At 46.6% G+C, this 23,196-nt stretch overlaps 1 protein-coding gene across 1 annotated transcript in view; it reads left to right on the plus strand.

Moving 5' to 3' along the window:
• The first annotated feature begins 1,092 nt into the window (after positions 1–1,092).
• LOC119383011 (serine/threonine-protein phosphatase with EF-hands 2) overlaps positions 1,093–23,196 on the plus strand; it is a 236,173-nt gene continuing 214,069 nt past the window's right edge. The window contains exon 1 of the mRNA XM_037650970.2: positions 1,093–2,231. Within this exon, the coding sequence (XP_037506898.1) occupies positions 2,153–2,231 (79 nt within the window). The 5' untranslated portion in view covers positions 1,093–2,152. The remainder of the gene's footprint in view (positions 2,232–23,196) is intronic.

Here is a 23,196-nt window from a genome sequence, read left to right on the forward strand (position 1 = left end):
GTGTGCATTGAATTTAATTACATTGTGGTGCACACATTCGCTTATCAAAAGTCTTATCGGCTCGTGCACATTTATCGCTTTTGATCGGTGTCGTCTTCTGTTGTACATTTCGTTTAACAAGTTCCAGTTCTCGACACCTATGTGGTATTTTCCTTCTGCACAAGACGAACGCCAGGCAAGATAGAAAACTTAGCGACGCAATGTTGCAGTTTATTTTCGTTGCAGTTGTATCACTGTAGATGGTATAGCGTATAGTCTGTTCTGCCTCGCTTTTTCCTACCGGCAAGATCGCTCAGACGAGCGTACAGGAACAAAATGAAAAACAAGGTCGATTGTTCTTTCCATGCACCTCATTGTGGTTTGTTCTGGTTCTGTGGCCTTATATACTAATTAGCCGCCATTGAAACAGCGAACAGGCTATGCGATGCAAAGGAATGGCTTTCGTTATCATAGGAGGAGGAGGAAGAGAAAGAAAGAAAGAAAGAAAGAAAGAAAGAAAGAAAGAAAGAAAGAAAGAAAGAAAGAAAGAAAGAAAGAAAGAAAGAAAGAAAGAAAGAAAGAAAGAAAGAAAGAAAGAAAGAAAGAAAGAAAGAAAGAAAGAAACGTTTTCCGCTGCGCAATTTATCACTCGAAGAAGAGAGAAAGTTTGAACGAATACTTACAGGAAAGCGCCATTCCCAGCACGGTGCATTAACAAATTGCCCGCGATTTCTGGTGTCATTTAGCGTCCGATTTGAGCGCGAACGAAAGATTCCTGACGAAAACACGAAAACTGCGTTGCGATCTCTGAACGGGCGCGCGAGAGCGCAAACGGATCAACGAAAATATGTGTGTGTGTGCGCGCGCGTCTGTGTGTTTTTGCGTTATGGCACAAACGTCTTTATTTTTTTCTTCTCCCCAAGGGCGCCCACTCCGCACACGAAGAAGAAACAACTCTTGTGTCCGGGCGCTCTCGCCGGGCCCCAACGAGCGCGGGCGCGTTTCTAGCGTCGTCTGCTTAGCGCGAAAACGCGCCGCGCGGAGGCGCTACGCGCGTGCGCTCCTTCGAGCCGTCCGGCCGGCCTCGCGCCGTTTTTCGGAGCGGCCGAGCAAGTGGCATCTCAAACCGCCTGCGAGCGGTGCTTCACCGAACACGTCGATCGGCGCTTCTCTCTCCTCAAGCATGTAGTGAGCGGCGGCACCTCCGTTCAGCGCGCGGACTTTTTTGAGTTTCGTTCTTTTCTTTAGGTCCCTCGTTTGTTGGTGAGAGAGCTAGAGATACTTCTCTTTTTTTTTTATTTTCCTCCATCAGATATCCTCGACGTGAACTGCTCCCAAATCCAATCTTCCTTCCCAACAGTTCCTCGCTTGCGTTCGGGTTCTTCCAATCACCGTGAGAACGCGTAAATTTATTGCCCGCACCAGCGCGAGTCACTCGCTCGTGCCCTTCGCCGTATCGAGACAAGAACGAGCCAAGAAAAAAAAAAGCCCGCTTACAACGCCGTGGGGACCTCGTCGAAGACGACCACTGGACCCTGGAGTTTTTCGGGAATCTTCCCCAGAGGACAAGCCGGCGAAATCGTTGACTGACGCGCCTTGCGGGCGCTCCGTGGTGTCGTCTTCACCGCGTCGCTTGTGTTCATCCAAGCGTCACGCTTTCCCGCGCGACGCTTCCCGTCATCGCGGGGAATGTCGTGACTTCACGCGCGCCGCTCCTTCTTCACTTCGTGCTAGCTCGGCGTCGACAGCGCACGGCCGTACTTACGTACGCGTAATGCCCTTCGACGAGGACGCTACTGCTTGGAAGCCTTGACATACTACGAACGTCGTCCCAACATCAAAAAACCCTCCCGAAACCAACAAGTGCACGTGTCCCTTGAGTGACCACCGCCGCCCCTCCAGCGCATGTGAGACGCGGCAAACCCCAACGTCACTCCGTGAATTGTGAACTCGTGCTTTGTTCTTGGTTCTCGGGGGGTGGGAGTGTTTTTGGTGCGTTGGAAAGGTGGGGTCTCTGGCCCCCGGGAGTGTTGTTTGTGCGGAATGCAACCTCGCACCGTCGTTGTGTTCTGAGAGTCGTCTTATCGTCGCACAGTCTCGCTGTGCCGGCGCGCGATAAGCGGTATCCATCGTCCCCAGGTGAAGACAGCTTTCCAGGTCGCAGGAGGAGAAAATGGGCTGCACGGGCACCAAACAGAGCAGCGAGTGCGATGCGGTCGAGAAGGTTGAGGCCATGGGCAACGCCGAAAGGGGTGAGTGTGCACGCCAACTTCTTGGGACGTTCCCCAATTCGATCCCTCATTGTTTCCGCGAGGTAATTGAGTGAACAGTACAGGTGCCTCCGGATTCTGTCGGTAACTGGATCTTCATAAGAATAAGAAAGCCGTTCTTCTGTTTTCTTCTGCATTTGTTATTTCTACTCACTTATTCCTGAGTACCCGGATTAAAGGCGGTAACTTTCCTGAAAACTACCACCTCCGGTACGTAAATACTTCGGGGAAAAGAAAAGTTTGCGAGAGATACTGTAAATTGCCGCGGCGTTCTTATATCATTCTCAATGTTCCTCCAGCGGCTGGCTTTTACTCAGTTGTAAACAGTGGGCCTTCATCCAACGAGACCACCGGACTATGATTCGTGGCTCTATGGGCCCAACCATAGAGTACTGTTGATGTATATCGCTGTTGACTTTCTTGAGGGCCACGAGCCTGAACGAAACGTTGTAAACTTGTGTGGCTGTATGTGTTATGCGTTTATCAGTGTATATGTCATATCATATCACCCAGCACCTGGAGTAGCATGTCAGGCGAATAGCCGGGCAAACATCTCCAGCTTTTCATTGAAATCTTTCTCTCTCTATCGCGGACCCCGGCCTCCATTTGTATGTTTAATTATGTATACAGTTAGGCAAACGCTCGAATTACAAAAAAAAAAGAATCTGTTGTACGTTTACGAGTTCGGGTGTTCAACAAGAATAAATGAAAGTATTGGAAAGAAACAAAAAAAACGACAATAATGAAAATACATAGAATATAGTGACAATAATTTGTGCCTAATAGATGGACAGTAATATTATTGAACGCGTCGCCATTGAGATAGCAGTTCACACATCTCATAATTGCGGTACTTGGGCCCAACGTGCTGTGATTTTACCAAGATGAAACGCTTTCACGTTTAGCGAAAAAAAAAAAAACTTGCATAAATTAAATCGTTGTACTTCTGGTGCATGAATCAAAGCGGTCAAAATGAAATTTGTTTTACACTCCCCCCCCCCCTTTTTTTTTGTCGAGTAGTCGGCGATCAAAAGCCTTCGTTCCGTTGAAAGTTACATGGCTGTTAGAAGTGTAACAGCCATGTTACGCTTCAGTTGACGAGCATGCAATAAGGAAAGCGTGTATGTTTGAATACAGATCACAATAACACGCGAACGTCGCAAGCGTTTACAGTGAACGTAACCAACACTTCTGATGGATCTCTTTTTTTTTAACCCAATCCTTAAACCCTATTAGTGTGGAACACACATAGCAGGCCAGTGTAAACACGGGAAACATCGACTGCCTGAATTCAGTTTGAGAATAAAAGAAGTTTCCAGGCAGCAGAAAAGAAAACCTCGTTTTTATTTAAAAAAGTTCCTTGCGCTGAGTCGCACACTTCAGGATTTTTCAATAAAGTTTTGCACCCATCCATTCATTACGCACCGCCACTTACATAGTGCCAGAATCGATGCCCGCTTATTGAAATTAAAGTGCACCAAATACGACACCCGTTTTAAGTCGCTGACATAAGCGGCTAAGGTGCCCTCTAACTATCCATTAGTAGATGATGAGTCGATATCTGTACACCGCATCGTGGTGTTACATAATGGTTGAAGAGTTGCGTCAGTGTGACTGACAATTTCGCGAGTGGTGAATATTGAATCTGAATACGCTCGAACTGTTAACCTACGTCTCGAAGGGACTCTATTACGTAGTTATCGTATACACGCATCACTTCTTTCTGTCCCCATCGTCGTTATCTTTTATCGCTCTCTCCATTCTCCCCATGCAGAGTAGCAGCTATGCCGGATCACACTAGCTCTGGCCACCCTCCCCGCTTTTCTTTAATAAGTCCCCGTTATCTTCTATGCCCATTCTACAAATATGCCCATAAGCGTACTTGCAGCCTGAGGTCTAACTAGCCTACGCCAAGATCAAGCAATCTAAAAAAAAGAAAAGGGTGCTAAAGCTTTATCTTCGACATCAGTCACTTTCGTTTTCGGCTACAGCTCATTAGCATTTCAAATGAAGTACTTATATTTTCATCGCGTTCTACATTGTGTAGTTTTAACGGGGTGGCCTAAGCCCACCTCCCTACGAAGGTGACAACTCAGGTTTATTCGGAGATTACGTTAACGGCGGAGGGCTTTCGAACAAGGCAACGGCTTAGGCGACACGTTGCTCTTGAGCAGCCTCTTTTTTGTATGTATATACTTCTTTAGTCGCCACTACAGCGACGACCCGAAGCGCGAAGAACTCGGTACGGGATTATATTCCCATAGAGATGCAAATTTCGCAACCAAGGTGACACGAGCTGTGCTTAGGCGCATGGCAGTGAGAAGGCTCCTGCACTTTCGGGGTTTAGTTGTAGAAAATAAAACGCGCTGCAAACTGTATGGCATCATATGCTGCGCATACACATTGAAGCCAGGCTCACGCGGTAAATATTAGAGCAGTAGGAATAAGACTTCACTTTAAACGCGATGACGAAAATAAAGGTATACATCTGGTGGTGTGATCAACTTCTCTGTACGAGAGATATTTATGTTCCGCACTGTTCTAACTAGCTTGCTGTGGAGAGGTTGAGTTTTACGTATGTCACCTCGGCTATTCGTTTCACGAGTACTTCACAGCACGACTTTATGGCTGTATCTTAACGAGTTTGCTGACGTAGTACATCCGTCTTCTAGCTGGAGTATGGCGCTCCCGTTTAATGCTTCCTTCGGCGAGGCGGCAGAGGCAAGTTAAACGGGATTCCGGTCGGCTGCGCAGAAGGGAACGCACGGCATTAGAATGCGGAATGTTATAGACTACTGGCACCGCCACTCTGGACCTTTCGTGGTGACTGATTATGTTACATTCCACCGCCGTGCAATGTATCACGTATTAATAAATATGAAATAAATGGCTTTTAACTACATCAAAACATTTGCTGCAAGTGCTTCCGTGTAGATAGATAGATAGATAGATAGATAGATAGATAGATAGATAGATAGATAGATAGATAGATAGATAGATAGATAGATAGATAGATAGATAGATAGATAGATAGATAGATAGATAGATAGATAGATAGATAGACATACAGACAGACAGACAGACAGACAGACAGACAGACAGACAGACAGACAGACAGACAGATAGATAGATAGATAGATAGATAGATAGATAGATAGATAGATAGATAGATAGATAGATAGATAGATAGATAGATAGATAGATAGATAGATAGATAGATAGATAGATAGATAGATAGATAGATAGATATAATACGCTCACGTAATACGCTTCCGTGTACACGGTGTTCGTACATACGTGTGTAATGCACGTCATGTGTGTTACCGGGCCTTCTCCAACTTCAGCCTTTCTCTCTTCATCACTTTTATGCAGTGCTAATATGTACTACTACTACTACTACTACTACTACTACTACTACTACTACTACTACTACTACTACTACTACTGCGAATAATAATCAATCAATCAATCAATCAATCAATCAATCAATCAATCAATCAATCAATCAATCAATCAATCAATCAATCAATCAATCAATCAATCATTTATTTAACGTGCCCAGGAACAACCGTGAGGTCTTTGTGCAGGCGCACGCAAAAAAAAAACAAAAAAAAACAATACAATACACACAGTCTTCGGAAATAAAAAGAGCAAAAACACGTAGACAAAGAGAAATGAACGTAAAAGGGGAGGAGTAAAATAAGACAACATGAGAAATATTGAAGGGGAATAAAAAATTAGATTGCATATATACAACTATGCGGAAAGACGGAGAAGGGAAGACTTTGTACATTGTGCCATACCATGTCAAAACAGTGCAAAGCTCGGATAAAAACAATGATTGTGGGCTATGAAAAACGTCAAGATCAAGAAAATTAACATTATAGAGACTTTGTATTCTGTGAACGGTAGAGTGTTGGAAGAAGCAGGCGGGTACATGAAACGGTCTGTTCTCTCTGGTTAACTTACGCGGAATTCGAAAATTAACACAATTGAGAAGTACAGGGCAGGATATGATACCGTGGACTAGCTTGTGAAGAAATAAGAGATCAGAACGATTTCGTCGGCAGTGAAGTGATGGCAGTGATAATGATTCAGCAGTATTTGAACGAGATCCAGAGTCATTTTTAGCAAAGCGATGGTTATATATGCTGAGGAACTTTTTCTGGACTCGTTCAATGGTGTTACCGCTGGATTGAGCAATGCCATTCCATATCACGGACGCATACTCCAGTTGTGGAAGACATATTGCCGTGTACAGTTTGTGTAGGGCCATGGGAGACCCGAATTCTCGAGATATTCTACAAACACATCCGAGAGAACGAAGGCCCCGCATAGCAGCAGGCTTAACGTGAGAAGAAAAGTTTAACGCGCTGTCAACAACAACACCAAGATCACTGATTTCATAAACCTTGCATAACGACACAGAATTGACAGAGTATTGAAATGACACGCTAGATGTTTTGCGAGTGATAATAATAATAATAATAATAATAATAATAATAATAATAATAATAATAATAATAATAATAATAATAATAATAATAATAATAATAATAATAATAATACCTTTCCTGTTTCCCTTGTTCCTCTCCGAGGTTGGTGGAGTTCCTGCCGCACGGCAAAAAGCAAAATAAGGATTGACGCTTGCGCGTTCATTAACGGGAGATTTACGATGTAGACAGTTACAATCGGCGACCTACCAATGCATTTCCCATACAGCGTCACGGCACTGCAACAAATCGCGCGCGTGGTCGGTACCGCGGCACATTAAGAGAATACAGAGAACGAGAGTGAAAAATACGAACCTGCACGAGCGAACAAAACAATACTATCAGTGGAAACGCAGTCGTATGAAGCGGGCGTTCGTAATGTACGACTCACCGAACGCGTGCACGATCGCGTGTCGCGACTTGGCCCGCCCAGCCAGTTCCCTTGCAAATGGGTCACTTCGCGGGGCGAGCGGTGTATAACAGGCCGTGGACTCCGCGCTGCCCCAGCCCCGCAACCGCCACGGCGGTGGTTCACTGCTCCTGTAGCAGCGGATTCCTTCGTCCCGTCGCGTTGACCGCACGTGCGCGGCGGGGGGTTGCATGGGCGTCCATTACCGCACCTTTAGGCCACCGTTTCGTGAGCGATGATGTCCCGCGTGCGCTCACTTCGATAGCATCTGGCAATTATTGCGTCTGCGCCACTCGGCGCGAGAAGCCTTCAAGCGCGCCTTCATTAAGACCGTCGTCGTCGTCGTCGTCCGATTGCGCAGTCGCGGCGCACACGCAAGAAGACGGCCACTTTTAATCATTTCCCGCCAATGTACACACGCATACGCGCGCCCGTCTGTCGCCGATACCGGCGCTCTTATATAGGCTTAATGTGACCCCGTAGATGAAAAGATAAGAGCAGCCTCGTTCCAGTGCCATCGATAAAGACGTGCACGAGTCTTTCTTTTATCTATTTTAAACCCCGTGGCGGCCGGCCCTCGGCGGGCGCTATATCTTTCTTTCGCGTACTGCGCGAAAGATGAATTTCCGCGAGGCAGAGGGCGTAATATATATATGGGCGCCAGTGAACAAACTCAAAAAGCTTTCGACGACGTGGCCCGGGATTGAAGAAATGGATGGGCAAGCAGCTTCATTGGTGTCGATAAAGACGTCCATACGTCTTGCTTCTGGCGTCGACGAGTGTGTTATGTATACACCTTTAAGCCCTTTTACTGCTTTGCTTCGTGGAGCGTGAAAATTTCTCGAGGCTGCAGGGTATAGTAGGCAGGGTACGCGAGCGAATCCTGGAGATGTCGTTATTACGGGAATTCACTGTACGCGGTATGATGACGTCCCGTTGGCTTCGCCGTTAGCATTTACCGTCCAAGCTGTGACGCTCTGTGCAAAGCAGTGTTTGCTTGCATGTGCCCTATTTCCATGTTTTGCATTCTTTCGTTTCTACACCCCCCCACCCCCCCACCCGCTCCCCTTTTCATTTCATCATAATCATCAGCCTGACTGCGCCCACTGCAGGGCAACGGCCCCTCCCATGTTCCGCCAATCAACCCGGTCCCGTGCTTGCTGTTGCCACGTTATAGCGGCAAACTTTTTAGTCTCATCTGCCCACCTAACTTTCTGTCTCCCTTTCGCGCGTTTGCCTTGTCTTGGAATCTAGTCTGTTACTTTTAATCTTGCCTACGCGGCACATGCCCTGCCCATGTCCATTTCTTCTTGATTTCGACTAAGATGTCCTTAACACCAATTTGTTCCCAGACCACTCCGCTCTCTTTCCGTCCCTTAAGGTTAAACCTATCATTTTCCTTTCAATTGTTCGGTGCGTCATCCTCAATTTAAGTTGAACCCTAGTGAAATTTAAGTTGAAACCCTAGTTGAACCCTAAGGTGAACTCTCTTTGTAAGCCTCCAGGTTTCTGCTCCGTACACTCCAAGAAAAAAGGTCTCCTTTGACTCTCCTTTTATACATGTGACCCTCCCGCGTATAGAAGGAGTCATAGTTCTTAGAGTGTAGGTAAGTACAGGTCAGATGCAGCTCTTGTATACCTTCCTCTTGAGGGATAGTGGTAAACTACCATTCATGATTTGAGAATGCTTTACGAATGTGCTCGAACCCATTCTTATTCTTTTAGTTACTTCAGTCTCATGGTTTAGCTCCGCGGCCACTACCTGTCCTAAGTAGACGTATTCCTTTACCACTTCCAGTGCCTCGCTAGCTGTCGCAAAGCGCTGTTCTCTTCCGAGACTGTTGCACATTACTTTAGTTTTCTGCATATTAATGCTCAGACATACCGTTCTGCTTTCCTTGTCCAATTCAGTAATCATCAGTTGCAATTTGTCCCCTGAGTTACTCATCAATGCAATGTCATCAGCGAATCGCAGGTTACTAAGGGACTCTCCATTAACTCTTATCCCTAACTCTTACCAACCTAGGGCCCTGAAGACCTCCTGCAAGCACGCGGCGAATAGCATTGGAGAGATCGTGTCTCCCTGTCTTACACCCTTCTTTATTGGAATGTTGTTGCTTTCTTTACGGATGACTATGGCGGCTGTGGAGTCGCTGTAGACTTCTTCCACCCTTTCAAGTGTAGGGCAGCAAAGCAGATATTTGTTCCGGGTAACCTGTGTACCACGTCCATCTTTACTTTCTCTCTCTCTCTAATCTCTTTGTTATCTACCGCACTTGATAGGGGGCGCTTAGGCGAGGCAACAGCAAGAAGATGCCTTCCATTTACAATACGTTCATTGTCATCATCATTATGCCGACAGCTTTTGGAAGGCTCCGCCTACAGCTATAGCAACACCTATCCCTCTTCCCTTCTTGCTGGCTGTGAAAAGGTGTGCAAAACTGTCGCCCTTTTTACTGACGCAAATGTTGGACAAAAAAGGCTCATAGTCACAACAACGTGAGCGAAAGAGGACTCGTTGGAAAGCCCTTCTGAAACCGGTGCGAAGCGGTTACATCCTATTGTTTAACCGTTTGCGCAGTGAGTACGCATTGTTACGACCGTCCCTTGCATTGGGATTCCTTCAACGTTTGCGAACCCGACAAGGAGATCGTCGACGCATTCCAGGGGTAGCATGCACTTGCGACGACCTCAGAGCCAAGCGAGAGCGAAGGTCAACGGACCGGTCTTGCGCGGAAAGGACCGAGTAGTCGTCAACTCCTCCCCCATCTCCCCATTCAGGCTCTTTCCCCTCGCCGGGAGAATTCTGGAATGCGCCGTGTGCAAGGCCTTGGTGCTGTGGTTCGTGACCATATTTGGGCACAGTTTGAGGTTTTGTGACCATATTTGGGCATCGTGTTAGTTTGTGCCCTCTCCATGTGTGGTGTCTTTCCCCTCCCTCGTGGGCAAGGCGCCGAGGCGACCTTATTGGCTGAAGATGCGGACAATGCGCCCAGGGTTGGCAACGCGGCGCTATAAAAAGCCGAAGACGTTTTGTATGTGTGTCACTTGTCTCTTGATCACTTGATCATTTCTACCATGTAAATAAATCTCTGTCGTTCGTACGAGCGCCTCTTCTCTCTGAATTGTTGGACGATGGATCCTACGACGAGAGCCAGCTACCATAGATGAGACCCGCAGGACCCGGAGTCCCAACAACTGGTGGCAGCGGTGGGATGACACGAATTCACCAACTTCGAGAGACAACCGAACGGCACTTCTGAGATTCACGACGCTGGAGGCATGACTGCGAGCTGGGTGAGTGCTGACTTTCTCTGTTAAATTTTACCAGGCATTTACTCTTTGTGATATGTAAAGGCTGGTGGAGTCGTTGTAGACTGGGTAAAAGGGTAACTTGCGACAGGACAGAAATCTGTGTGGTAGCTTTGTAAAGCTTAGCTGTCGTTGTCGTAAGGATTAACCAGTTACAAGACGGGAATCTTTGTGGAACAGAGGAAACGGCACTGGAGGCAGCCATGAATCTGAAATCCCTGCGAAAGTCAATGTTGTTGCTTCTTGCAAGGGAGTTGAATCTAGATGTATCGGACTCCCTAAGAAAGCCAGAACTAATAGAGGTGATTCTCGCGTTGGGAGCGGAGGATGACGAGCTTTCAGAAAGTGTCGAGGTGACTCAGGAGAGGGAAGCGGCAGAAGCCGAAAGAAAGGCAGAGGCCGAAAGAAAGGCGGCAGAAGCCGAAAGAAAGGCAGATGCAGAAGCCGAAAGAAAGGCGGCAGAAGCCGAAGAAGAAAGGAAACGTAGGCACGAGCTTGAGATGAAGCGCCTAGAGCTAGAGCTTAGTGGTAGAGCAAGAGGCAGCGAGGCATCCAGTACAGCAGAGCGTGTCGTGTTCAAAATGACGGACCTAATGAGATCGTATAAGCTAGGGGAGGACATTGGTCTGTTTCTCGTCAATTTTGAAAGAACTTGCGAAAGGCAAGGATTTTGTCAGGAAACATGGCCACAACGCTTGTTATCACTGCTTCCGGGTGAAGCATCGGAAGTGATCGCGCGCCTGACGAAAGAGCAGGCCGACGATTACAGTGAAGTAAAGTCGGGCCTCCTCAAGAAGTATAGACTGTCGGCTGAAGGTTTCCGTCAAAAATTCAGAGACGCTGTAAAAGAGAAAAACGAGCCATACCCGGAATTTGCCTACAAGTTAATGGCTAACATGGGGGAATGGCTGAAAGAGGCAAGGGCGTATGGGGATCATGACAGGGTGCTTGAGTGTTTCGGCCTGGAACAATTTTACCGCGGGTTACCGGAAAATGTGAGGTACTGGGTGCAGGATAGGCCGGACGTGAACACAGTGTCAAAAGCCGCCGAACTTGCGGAGGAATTTGTTACGCGCCGCGACCTCGGAGCAAGCGCAGAACACAGAAAAGAACCGAAGGGAAGGTTTGAACGGCCGCAGACGACGGCATTCAGAAAGGAGGCGATCAGTCACGCGGGGACTCCTAGTAAGAGTGAGGGGGACAGGGAACAGCACCATGAGGCGTCGGCAGAGACCCAAAAGAGGTTTGAGACAAGGAGACCTCGAGTGTGCTTCAATTGCAAAGAAACAGGGCACATAGCGATACAATGCAAGAAGCCAAAAGTTGTTTTCCTGTCCTTGAATGAAGCCGACGAGAACATGAAGCTGTTGGAGCCCTATATGTACGACCTTGTCGTGAACGGCAAGCAGTGTCGGGTTCTTAGAGACTCCGCAGCCACTATGGACGTGATTCATCCGTCATTTGTTCAACCCGGACAGTTTTCCGGAGACTGTGCCTGGATTAGGCAAGCCGTGGAGGAAAACAGTCAGTGCCTTCCCGTAGCTAAAGTTGTCCTTACAGGTGCATTTGGCACATTGGAGACGGAAGCCGCGGTGTCGCCTAATCTCCCACCTCAGTATCCTTACTTGTTCTCAAATAAGTCAGATCAAATGCTTAGAGAGAAAGGCCTCACGCTGGGAGAGGGCATAGTGCAGGCACTAACCAGATCAAAGGCGCGAGAACTGGCTGCGAAAGCCACAGTCGCAGAGGCAAGCGAGCCTACAACCGACAATGAGACCAGTCCAGAGTTGGACGCGGTGGTTGACACCCCGATGACAGAGCAACTAGAGATCGCCGTTGCACCAGAACCACTTCCTAGTAGCACAGAAGATAGCACAGAGGGTGACTCCTTCCAGTTGGAAGAAGCTACACAGGAGCTGTGTGTCACGCCAATATCGGATAACTTAAATCGGCTGTTGGGCGTGAGCACTTCCTCCTTAATAGCCGAACAAAAGGGAGACCAAACTCTAAAGAATTTCCAAGACAGTTCGAAAGAAGGGGTCGCTAAACGGAACGTTAAATTCCAAGAAAGGGGTGGCATACTCTATCGTAAATATCTGGACAGGAGAGGAGTGGAGTTTGACCAGCTAGTTGTACCTCAGGCGTATCGCCAGGACCTGCTTTGTTTGGTGCATGGAGGATCGTGGTCAGGCCACTTAGGAGTAAAGAAGACGAAAAGTCGTCTCTTGCAGGAATACTACTGGCCAGGATGTTTTAAGGACGTAGAAAGTTTTGTAAAATCTTGTGATGCTTGTCAGCGAGTGGGTAAGCCAGGGGATAAGGCGAAGTTTCCAATGAAGCTGGTGCCCGTAATCACGGAGCCCTTTCGACGGCTGGTTATTGACACCGTAGGTCCCTTGCCCAAGACAACCTCGGGCTACCGTCATATCCTGACAGTAATCTGCCCAGCTACTAAATTTCCGGAGGCGGTCCCGCTAAAAGAGCTAAGTTCCGTGGAAATAGTAAACGCACTTCTGTCCGTGTTTGCCCGTGTAGGTTTTCCGGCCGAGATACAGTCGGACCAGGGCACCGTTTTCACTAGTGCCTTAACTACAACCTTCCTAGAGAAGTGTGGTATAAAGTTAATACACAGTTCAGTATACCATCCACAATCAAACTCGGTAGAGAAGCTTCACTCCGTAATGAAGCGAGTGTTGAGGGCCTTATGTTTTGAACGAAAAACTGACTGGGAAATGTGCTTACCTGCAACGATGTTTGCACTGAGAACTGCACCACATGAGACAACAGGGTTTACACCAGCGGAGCTTGTCTACGGCCGTAGACTGCGGTCTCCTCTTCGCATGCTCAGAGAGTCGTGGGAAGGTCAGGGTGATGATCCCGTGGTAGTAGAATATGTCCTCGCTTTGTTGGATCGTCTAACAAAAGCCCAAGAACTGACAGAGAGTGCGATGACCAAAGCACAGCAGAAGGCTAAGCTTTACTATGATCGAACAGCTAAAGCACGACACTTTGCTGTAGGAGACAAGGTCATGTTATTGAGGCCCTCCCAAAAGAACAAGCTTGAAGTGCAATGGGTCGGTCCGGCCGAAATTACTCAAAAATTATCTGACACCAACTATGTGGTAAAATTACCAGGAAGTCGTAAGGTGCATCAGGTGTATCACAGCAACTTGCTCAAGCCGTATAAAGAACGTGAGGCAATCGTGAACATGATGTTGAATGTTCCGGAAGAAGTTCCAATAGAATTCCCTGAATTAGTTCCTGAATCTGGTGAAGTAACGGTCGAACAAAAGATCAATGACTTAGTATTAAAGGCGCAGCTGACGACGGAGCAAAAACAGGAATTGCATGCTCTCTTGACGGAGTTTCAAGACAGATTTGTGAGCGAGCCAGGCCGGACATCCGTCCTCACTCATGACATAGAGCTTACCTCGTCGGAACCCGTAAGATCTAAGACGTATCGGGTATCGCCTCGCCGGCTTGAGCTACTAAAAGCAGAGGTTAACAAGATGCTGGAATTGGGCGTGATTGAGCCATGTGATAGTGATTACACTTCCCCGTTAATTCTCGTGGAGGTACCCGGCAAAGATCCGCGTCCTTGCATAGACTATCGTAAATTAAACCTCATCACCAAAGATCAGACATACCCAATACCCCACATTGAGGAACGCGTCGAGAGGGTAAGCAGCGCGAAATTCATTTCTACGCTAGACCTAGTGAGAGTATACTGGCAGGTGCCACTCACCGATAGGGCGAGCCGGTACGCTGCATTTATTTCACCGTTGGGGACATTCCGCCCTAAAGTGTTGAGTTTTGGCCTAAAGAATGCGCCTTTCTGTTTTTCAAACTTAATGGATAAGGTGTTGCGTGGTCAAGAGGACTTCGCGTTACCTTACTTGGACGACGTCGCGGTATTTTCTTCGTCCTGGCCAGAACACTTGGCGCATTTGAGAGCCGTACTGACACGTCTACGCGAAGCGGGCTTAACGGTAAAGGCGCCCAAGTGCCAGCTAGCACAAGCGGAGGTACTCTACCTCGGGCATGTAATCGGTCGAGGGCGTCGCCGTCCCTCTGAAATGAAAGTGGCAGCTATCCGAGACTTTCCCCAGCCCCGAACGAAAACCGATATTCCGGCATTTCTTGGAATAGCTGGTTACTATCGTAGGTACATCCCTAAGTATTCCGACATTGCCAGCGCTCTTACAGACGCGTTGCGCAAAACCGAGCCCCAGATGGTCGACTGGAATGAGGAGAAAGAAAAGTCTTTCCGTGTTTTAAAAGCGGCCCTGTCGAGCCAACCCTTGCTTCGTTCACCGGACTACTCGAAGCCTTTCATAGTCCAATGTGACGCTAGTGATAGAGGCATGGGGGCAGTGTTGAGTCAAAGGGACGAGGGAGACGAAGAGCATCCCGTCCTCTATGTTAGCCGGAAACTCACCCTTCGCGAGCAGGTTTACAGCGCTAGCGAAAAGGAATGTGCGTGCTTCGTTTGGGCAGTCCAGAAACTGGCCTGTTATATTGCCGGAAGCAAGTTCATTGTAGAGGTAGACCATTGTCCTCTCACATGGCTACAGACCATGTCCTCTAAGAACGGCCGCCTGCTGCGTTGGAGCCTCGTTTTGCAACAATATACGTTTGACATACGTTACAAAAAGGGGATACTTCATGGCAACGCTGATGGCTTGAGTCGATGCCCCTGACGCGAGAGGCTGTCTCGAGAGTTCTGGCATATTTTTTTTCCTGACCTAGACAAGGGCTAGAGATTATGTTTTTTTTTATTCTTTTGGAGTTCGATTGAACTTGTTTGAAAACATTGAAGACACTGCTATGCAGGGTTTCAGTTTAGTGTGCTTCCCGTGTTGTTGTTTTGTTTCACCTTAACGTGTGAGTAAAGTTTTGAATAAATAGTGTACTTCCTTTAAATGCCAGTAAAGGGGGAAAATTGCCTGGTGGAGTTTGGCGGAAATGTCCGGCGCTCACCGGCTGAGTAGTTGTGTTTTCATGTGCGTATGTGATGTCTGTTGAGCCCACAGTGAAGCAGGTGGTCGTCAAAGAAAATCTTCACCAAACCGGATGGCGGCGCTGATCTCTCCGGACTGTGGCTGCAAACCTCAGCCCATCGAGATCTTTACCCCCCCGCGCGAGAGACTGTTACGACCGTCCCTTGCATTGGGATTCCTTCAACGTTTGCGAACCCGACAAGGAGATCGTCGACGCATTCCAGGGGTAGCATGCACTTGCGACGACCTCAGAGCCAAGCGAGAGCGAAGGTCAACGGACCGGTCTTGCGCGGAGAGGACCGAGTAGTCGTCAACTCCTCCCCCATCTCCCCATTCAGGCTCTTTCCCCTCGCCGGGAGAATTCTGGAATGCGCCGTGTGCAAGGCCTTGGTGCTGTGGTTCGTGACCATATTTGGGCACAGTTTGAGGTTTTGTGACCATATTTGGGCATCGTGTTAGTTTGTGCCCTCTCCATGTGTGGTGTCTTTCCCCTCCCTCGTGGGCAAGGCGCCGAGGCGACCTTATTGGCTGAAGATGCGGACAATGCGCCCAGGGTTGGCAACGCGGCGCTATAAAAAGCCGAAGACGTTTTGTATGTGTGTCACTTGTCTCTTGATCACTTGATCATTTCTACCATGTAAATAAATCTCTGTCGTTCGTACGAGCGCCTCTTCTCTCTGAATTGTTGGACGATGGATCCTACGACGAGAGCCAGCTACCATAGATGAGACCCGCAGGACCCGGAGTCCCAACAGCATATACTGCAGCGTGAAGCACGCTGTGCATGTACAGACATCTATGCGTGCACTTTTGCCTAAAGCGCTAGAACGCAACGCTGAGGAGCACTAAGAGAGTAACAACTAAAACAGAAGCGGGGTTCAAGATAGAGTGATGAATGCTGGGTAACCTTCAGATCACCTACGCCTGCTGCGGATGCTCGACAGGGGCGAGAAAAAAAACGCAATAAAAATTTCGTCATCTGCTTAAGAGCGTGTCGTTCAGAGACATCGAAATCAAATGTAGATGTCGGTGTTCAGTAACGCAGTTTTTCGGTATAGTTAACAATATATAGCTTGCTACAAACCTCGAACTTTCAATTGAAATTTGTTAGCGCACTACGCCCAGTATGTATGTATATACAAAGCAACCCCGCGCAGAAGCTATTCTTGAAATTCCAAGGCTTTCTCTCGACATTGCAAGGAGGAAGTCGTGTAGAATGAGAGGTTTCGTCGGTTATTCGTGGCATAACGTCCAGGGACTGAAAGTGTGCATGCATTCGTACACCTGCGACCGCCTATTTCGTATAGCTGCGACCGCCTAAGTGCGACCGCCTATTTCAGCCTGTCTTTGCTTACTACTGTCCTTTGTGTTGTGCTTAGTTTCTCACATCGGACACAGTTTTAAATATTGTTTTGTGAAATCTACAGTACGACATAGGTGAGCCGGCTCCGTGCTGTATTGTTTTTTAATGGCACGAGTACCGATCGAGTGACTCTTTGTTATCTTCCAGGCCACCCTATCAAGCGCCGGTGCGAATTGTTCGAAAACCTCGATAAAAAAATTGAAGAAATATGATTCTATCCCTTTCTACATTTTAGGGCGAAAGCCTTAGATTACATTTTATGGCGAAAGCCTTACATTCTTCATCAAACGAGAGAAGTGACCGTCGGCGGCGTCAGCACGAACGATGCAAAAAGTCACGTGATCAGAATTACCGCAATGCTTTCGATCCCGGCGGCAGTGCAGAACCACGTTAGATGCAGAAATATATAGAGGTAAGGGGGCAAGAATCAATACATTGACTGAGACGGAAAAGATCGGGCTCACAGTTAATCACAAGTTTACCAATCCAGTCAGTGCGAATGCCACTATCATACCCCTAATCCTTGCATTAGGGTCGCTTTACTTTTTTTTTTTTCACTCTCTTCGTCTAGTCACATAACGAAAAAAAAGGACGCCCGACGTTTCGAGCTTTTGACTTAATGTCGCAGCAGGGGAAGAACGAAGAAATAGCTAACCACGCGAAGTAACTAGACCAACCATTTTCAGAACGCAGTGCGAGGCGACCGAAGTGCTCCGCAAACAGGCTCACTTATAGAGCTGTAAAGCACTAATTTGCGCAGTGTATACGTATGAGTACTCAGAAGTTGTGTTTCGTGTCGCGCAGTGAGTTCAATTTACGCGGCGCGCTTTTCCATAACGGAGGCTTCCCGCTTGGGCAGTTGGACAGGCTCGGAGTTACATGTGTTTGCCAGTTCTTACTTTTTTTTCTTTTTTTTTTTCGCTGTCGGCAGTTGGGGTTGGCTCCTTTTTAAACATATGTATTGATTTTGCCATACGTTGAATTTTCTTGCGCGAGATGAGCTTCCGGTATGGGATGTCACTATACATTCATCGCTCATCCGAGCTCCAAATGCTTCGTCAGAGATAATTAAAATGGCGCCGCGTTCAGGCAACACACAAACACGCGGCAAATTAACCTCTGTACGCTGCAGACCATGAATAGCTTCCTGCAATAGGCTATGCGCTTGATGGAACAGCTAATCAGCCCTAAACTTTGAGGTTGGCGTTGTACTATATTATCCGTACGTAGGCTGGACCTATCAGCTTGTTGCAATTAATCTAGTTTGGTAGGTTATGGCTAGTCGTACCTGGTGTTTTACGTAACTATAAGAACCAAGAATTAAAAAAAAGTGGTTAACCGCAACTGAACGACGCCAACGACATGCTGCTTGCCTTCATGTGGCGCTCGTTAGAATATGTTTATATATTGCTTGTAATAAAACTTCACTTCTTAACTGAACACAAGAGACTACATCTTGTTCTATCGAATTTCTTCTTTATTGTCTTCTCCCCCCTGCCCCTTGTGTTGTTGTCTTGTTTCGACTTCTTCTTCTAGGTGTAGGCCGCTCGGCTTGCTTTACTTCTGTCAATTGATTAATTAATTTATATGAATTATGCAAAATTTATAATATTCACTTTAAGGCCAAGTGGGTTTTGTTACATTGTAGAGGGCATCCCAAAACGGCTGGTCCCATCTTTTGTGGCAACGTACTACATGCTGCAATGCATGCGGTGATTTTTCCCGGCGTTTAAACAAAGCCCGCGAAATATGAAACAAAACCGCGATATATGAAATGAAAATTGGATCGGTCGTTTTGGAGTGCCCTCTATCACATAACGTAACGCACTTGGCCCCAAAGTAATTATTAAAAATTGTGCATAACTGATCTTAGTTACTGACTAATTAAGTGCAGTATAAAATATACATTAACGAGCGCCAAATGGCTGCAGACCACGCTGTCGTTGGTTTCATTCAGTTGCGGTCACCCACATTTTTTTAAAATTCTTGGTTCCAATTACGTGAACACCCGGTATAGTTGGTGTGTGTTCATGGAAAACAAAAATACACAGAATACGTGTGCGTCATCAAATACTTACGCGGATTACTTTTTATATTAAAAAATATTATTCGCACATCTCCGTCGTGTCGGTTGATTCGAAAATTTCTGTAAAAGGAGACAACATGTTGCGAGGCTGAGTGCAACCACTGCATGCCGACTGGGTCCAATATCTCACGGTGTGATGTAGTTGTATTCATAACCAGCTGTTGCGGATCGGCAAGCGGAAAGTGTCAGCCCTGTATACGAGTGCCTCATGAACTGATAAGCTCCGAAGGCTTAAAACACAGCTGGTACGTGGACAACGAACGTGCAGTGCTTTTTCACAGCGGTAACATGGGCTATTAATTTATTTTCCTTGCGTCGTGTAATAACTGTCCTTGTTTTTTCTATATTTATTTTTCTTTAAACCCGACTATCCGTAAGTTCCACGCGCTGTTCAGGAAGTAAAGAATGACGTGACACTTACAACAAACGCTACACAGATTATAACACGGCGCAAGAGCGCAGGTTACTGCCGCGTTAGTATAAGCACTTAAAGCACGATCGATTTATTTCGTGCCGTCACGTCATCACATTACAGTGATGCTACGAAATTGTTATGAAATATGGGGCATAAACATTTGCACATAAGCTTAATAAGCGGCGAGCACGATGCGCAAGCGGCGCGGAAACATCCAAATGTGTTTATTGTTTACTTTTTATTTTAGAAGAGTAAAAATAGGAAGTACTCCTCTCTACGCCAGTTATCCTGAGCTCAATCATCAGCAGTATGAGCTGGGCACTAAGAAGTGGCAAATGCGTATGGATCGGCCTACTGGGGCACTAGTGTGGTTCGAAGGTACCTGCAAAAAGAGTGAAAAGATCGTGACCCGTCAAGCACTGCTTACATGAAGCAAGGAAAAAGTTAGGAGGGAGCATTACGCAACGCACTCAAAGCCTACTGTGCCGGCCCAACGCGTGGTCGAAACGTCATAGGTAGGTTTTAATACTGCCGGTTGAGTTCTGTTTTTGAACCTGCTCCGAGAGCCGGGTGGTCTGCGCCGAACAACCACGCTTGGATTAATAGCTACCGGGGCGCCAAACTCCAAAGGTTCAGCAAATCTCATTTCTTGCGTGATCTTGACGCAAAATGACGTCACGGTTTGGGCCCACACTCAGAGGCGTGTACACTGTTATCCACAAGGGAGGAAAGGGGGACGGGAAAGTTTGGCCGCAGCCCCCCTCTTCCTCAACCCGTCGGTCGAGTCCGAAATAAACCAAGCTCCGCATTGGATGGAAAAAATGAAAATGGAGCGATCACGTGCTCCTCGCAAAGGCCTGCCATTGGTCCCCGATTTTCCGGGGTAAACGTGGGACGTAAACAGTTCTTTGAATGCAACATCAAAAGTCCATGGTCGCCAGTAACGCCAAAAAACATGCCTAGCCATAGCACTGCGCATTAAAAAAAATGATCTGGAAGGACTAACTTAGTAAAAGTATTAGGCAGAATTAGCGTCCCCCTTTAGGTGACTAGAAAGAGCGCCCTTCTCACCCCCACCCCCCCCTTTCCCGTGAGCACCGCTATGCCGACAGTGCTGGCTGCACAGAGCGTTCGCCTTACAAGGCTGGCAACGTGAGGTAATGCTCCCTCCTAAGTTTTTCTTCCTCAATGGAAATATCTATATGCCCAAAGCTGTGGCATTCTTCTTTAAGCTTTGTTTTGTTTTAACGGCACTGTATATATATATATATATATATATATATATATATATATATATATATATATATATATATATATATATATATATATATATATATATATATATATATATATATATATATATATATATATATATATATATATATATGTATATATATATGCGTGTTTGTTTCTGTCTGAGTAATGCTATGCAACGGTTGCTCTTCTTTTTCTTTAACATCACCATGTCTACACAGTGTTGCGAAGTTTCCACTCCGGAATTGGAATGACTCCGGAATCATTCCACATTTTAGCGACCCCGGAATGGAATGGGAATGGAATGAGGACAACGCTTGGAGGAATGGAATGAGAATGGAATCAAGTGCCTTTTGCGCGGAATTGAATGAGAATGGAATTACGTCTTTTTCTGAAGATAGAGTACCTTTTCGTCTACGTGCTGTTTTTCGAACGTGAAGCATTAGTAAGTCAGAGCCTCGAATTTAACAATAGAGCAGTATTTTTAAAATGGCTTGGCTGATTACAAGCATGGTACATTTATAAGCAACACACCTACCACAGTTCTGTCCTTATTCCGTATTCGATGCAAATGCACAAGGTGCCCGAGCGCTGCACTGTTGCAACTAATACCAGCATATCTAGAGGGTTTTGGTCCCCATTAGCCAAATCTTAGCCTTTCTCCATATTCACAACCGCTCCAGACGCGTGGCAAAACTGCTTAGTCTTCTTGAACACTACTTCTGTCAGCATAAAAATACGCTATGCCATAATTTCAGCATCAACACATTTATGCTTAAACAATATTAAAACATCACCATTCGATCAAACATGCTGACCATGCAAATACTATAGGTAGCGGTAGAACTGTGCCTATGAGAATTAGTAGGGTGGTCGTATCGCACGTGATATGTGGTTACGTGTTTTGCGTACTTTTGCAGTTCTTAATGCATCTGATGACATCAGCTATATGGGGCGTTCACTCTTAACTCGATAAAACAATCAAGATGCATTTCCTATGTTGATGAATTACAGGAGTGGAATTGAACTGCCCGGCCATTCCCGGAGTGGCAATGGGCTAAGTTTTTTCATCCGAGGAATTGAAAGGAATGGAATTGCTACAAGTTCTAATTCCCCGGAATTGAATTGGAATGGAATGGAGGCGCCCATTCCGCAACACTGGTCTACACATATATGTGATTGTTAAATATGTTGTTTTGACTGTTACGTTATGTCTTGAGTGTTACGTTAAGTTGTATATTGTATGTGCCGCGGGTTAGTTGTCCCTCAATAAGTATCGAGGGACCATGGTTGCGCTTAGAAATTTGGACCATATGTGCTCTATGTTAGACACATCTGGGAGCTAAGGAGTAGCCGGCGCCTTATTTGTGCGCCAACATCTCTACATCATGTTAAAAAAAGCAAAAAACCGTAGTGACAACGACGACGACGTGAACAATAATAGCAACATATCAATGACGACGATAACAAGATAACATTCTGAAAGTTGCCGTTTTGACATACTTTTGATACCATTTCTTTGCTTGGAAGGAAATGAGAGACATTTTGAATAGTGGCCGGTCACGCACGCTATATCCTCTCGAGTTAGCGAGGCGCCGCGAAGACCCTGTTAGCTGGGAAATGCAAACAGCGCCACTGCGGCGCTGTCGAAGGAGTTAAGCAAACAGGGTGGCGCGCAGCCAGACATTTTAGGTAAACTTGCGTAAAAAAGAGCGGGTTGAATGAGTATACGCTGAGTCGGCTGTGTGTTTCAGCCTCTGAGCATAAAGCATCGAGATGGAAGCATATACTATAACAGCGCCTGTGCGCACCGGACGAACAAACTAGACGGTGTGTTCATAGTATAGCGCGTCATAAAAATTAACTCGTAACAAGTTTAATTCTTGTGGTTCGAGTTGTGCGACTCAAAAGTGAACCGAGGTATGTTGCAAACACCGTAGTGAAAGGCTTCGGAATGCCTGTCATCAGGGGTTCTTTACCGTACGCACGAACTTAGGTACATTAACACCTTTCTTTTTGTTTTCATTCCGTTTCCGTCGGAAAGCCACCAGCCATAGAACCCTCTACCTTGAGCTAATCAGCAGAGTGCTACCGTGCCTTAGCCATATCACAGCGGGCAAGATCTGGATTACTTGGAACATATAGTCTCCGCGAATTTCCGGCGCTCACGTTACTGCCGACACCGGCGTCAAGTTCGAAAGAAACTATTAAGTCGAATGATGAGCTACAGCGCAACTATCGAGACCGGGACGATAAGAAGAAGGTGGAAAGAGGCGCTGTCCTTGCAACTGGTTTATTTTCCTCAGAAGCGCGCATATATAAGCGGCGCTGAAGGAGAGAATACAGCATGAAAACAACAACAAAGAAACACAGAAAACAACGTGATAAGCCAGCAAAAGATGAAGCCAAACCATTGACCGTTATCGACCCATGCTCCGTTAAGATACTTAACTCTTTTTGGTGAATGCTGTTGACGCCACGCTTACGCATTGCTCGCCTCAGAGGTGAATCGCTGCTGGCTCAATTACTTCACGGGTAAGTGTGTCCGAACTTTTACGAATTACGCGGCAAACTCTGAAACTGAGAGTTGCCTTATTATTGTCGTCCTTGTCGTT

This window comes from Rhipicephalus sanguineus, chromosome 2, assembly GCF_013339695.2.
Source record: "Rhipicephalus sanguineus isolate Rsan-2018 chromosome 2, BIME_Rsan_1.4, whole genome shotgun sequence".
In the NCBI taxonomy this organism is placed as follows: Eukaryota; Metazoa; Arthropoda; class Arachnida; order Ixodida; family Ixodidae; genus Rhipicephalus; species Rhipicephalus sanguineus.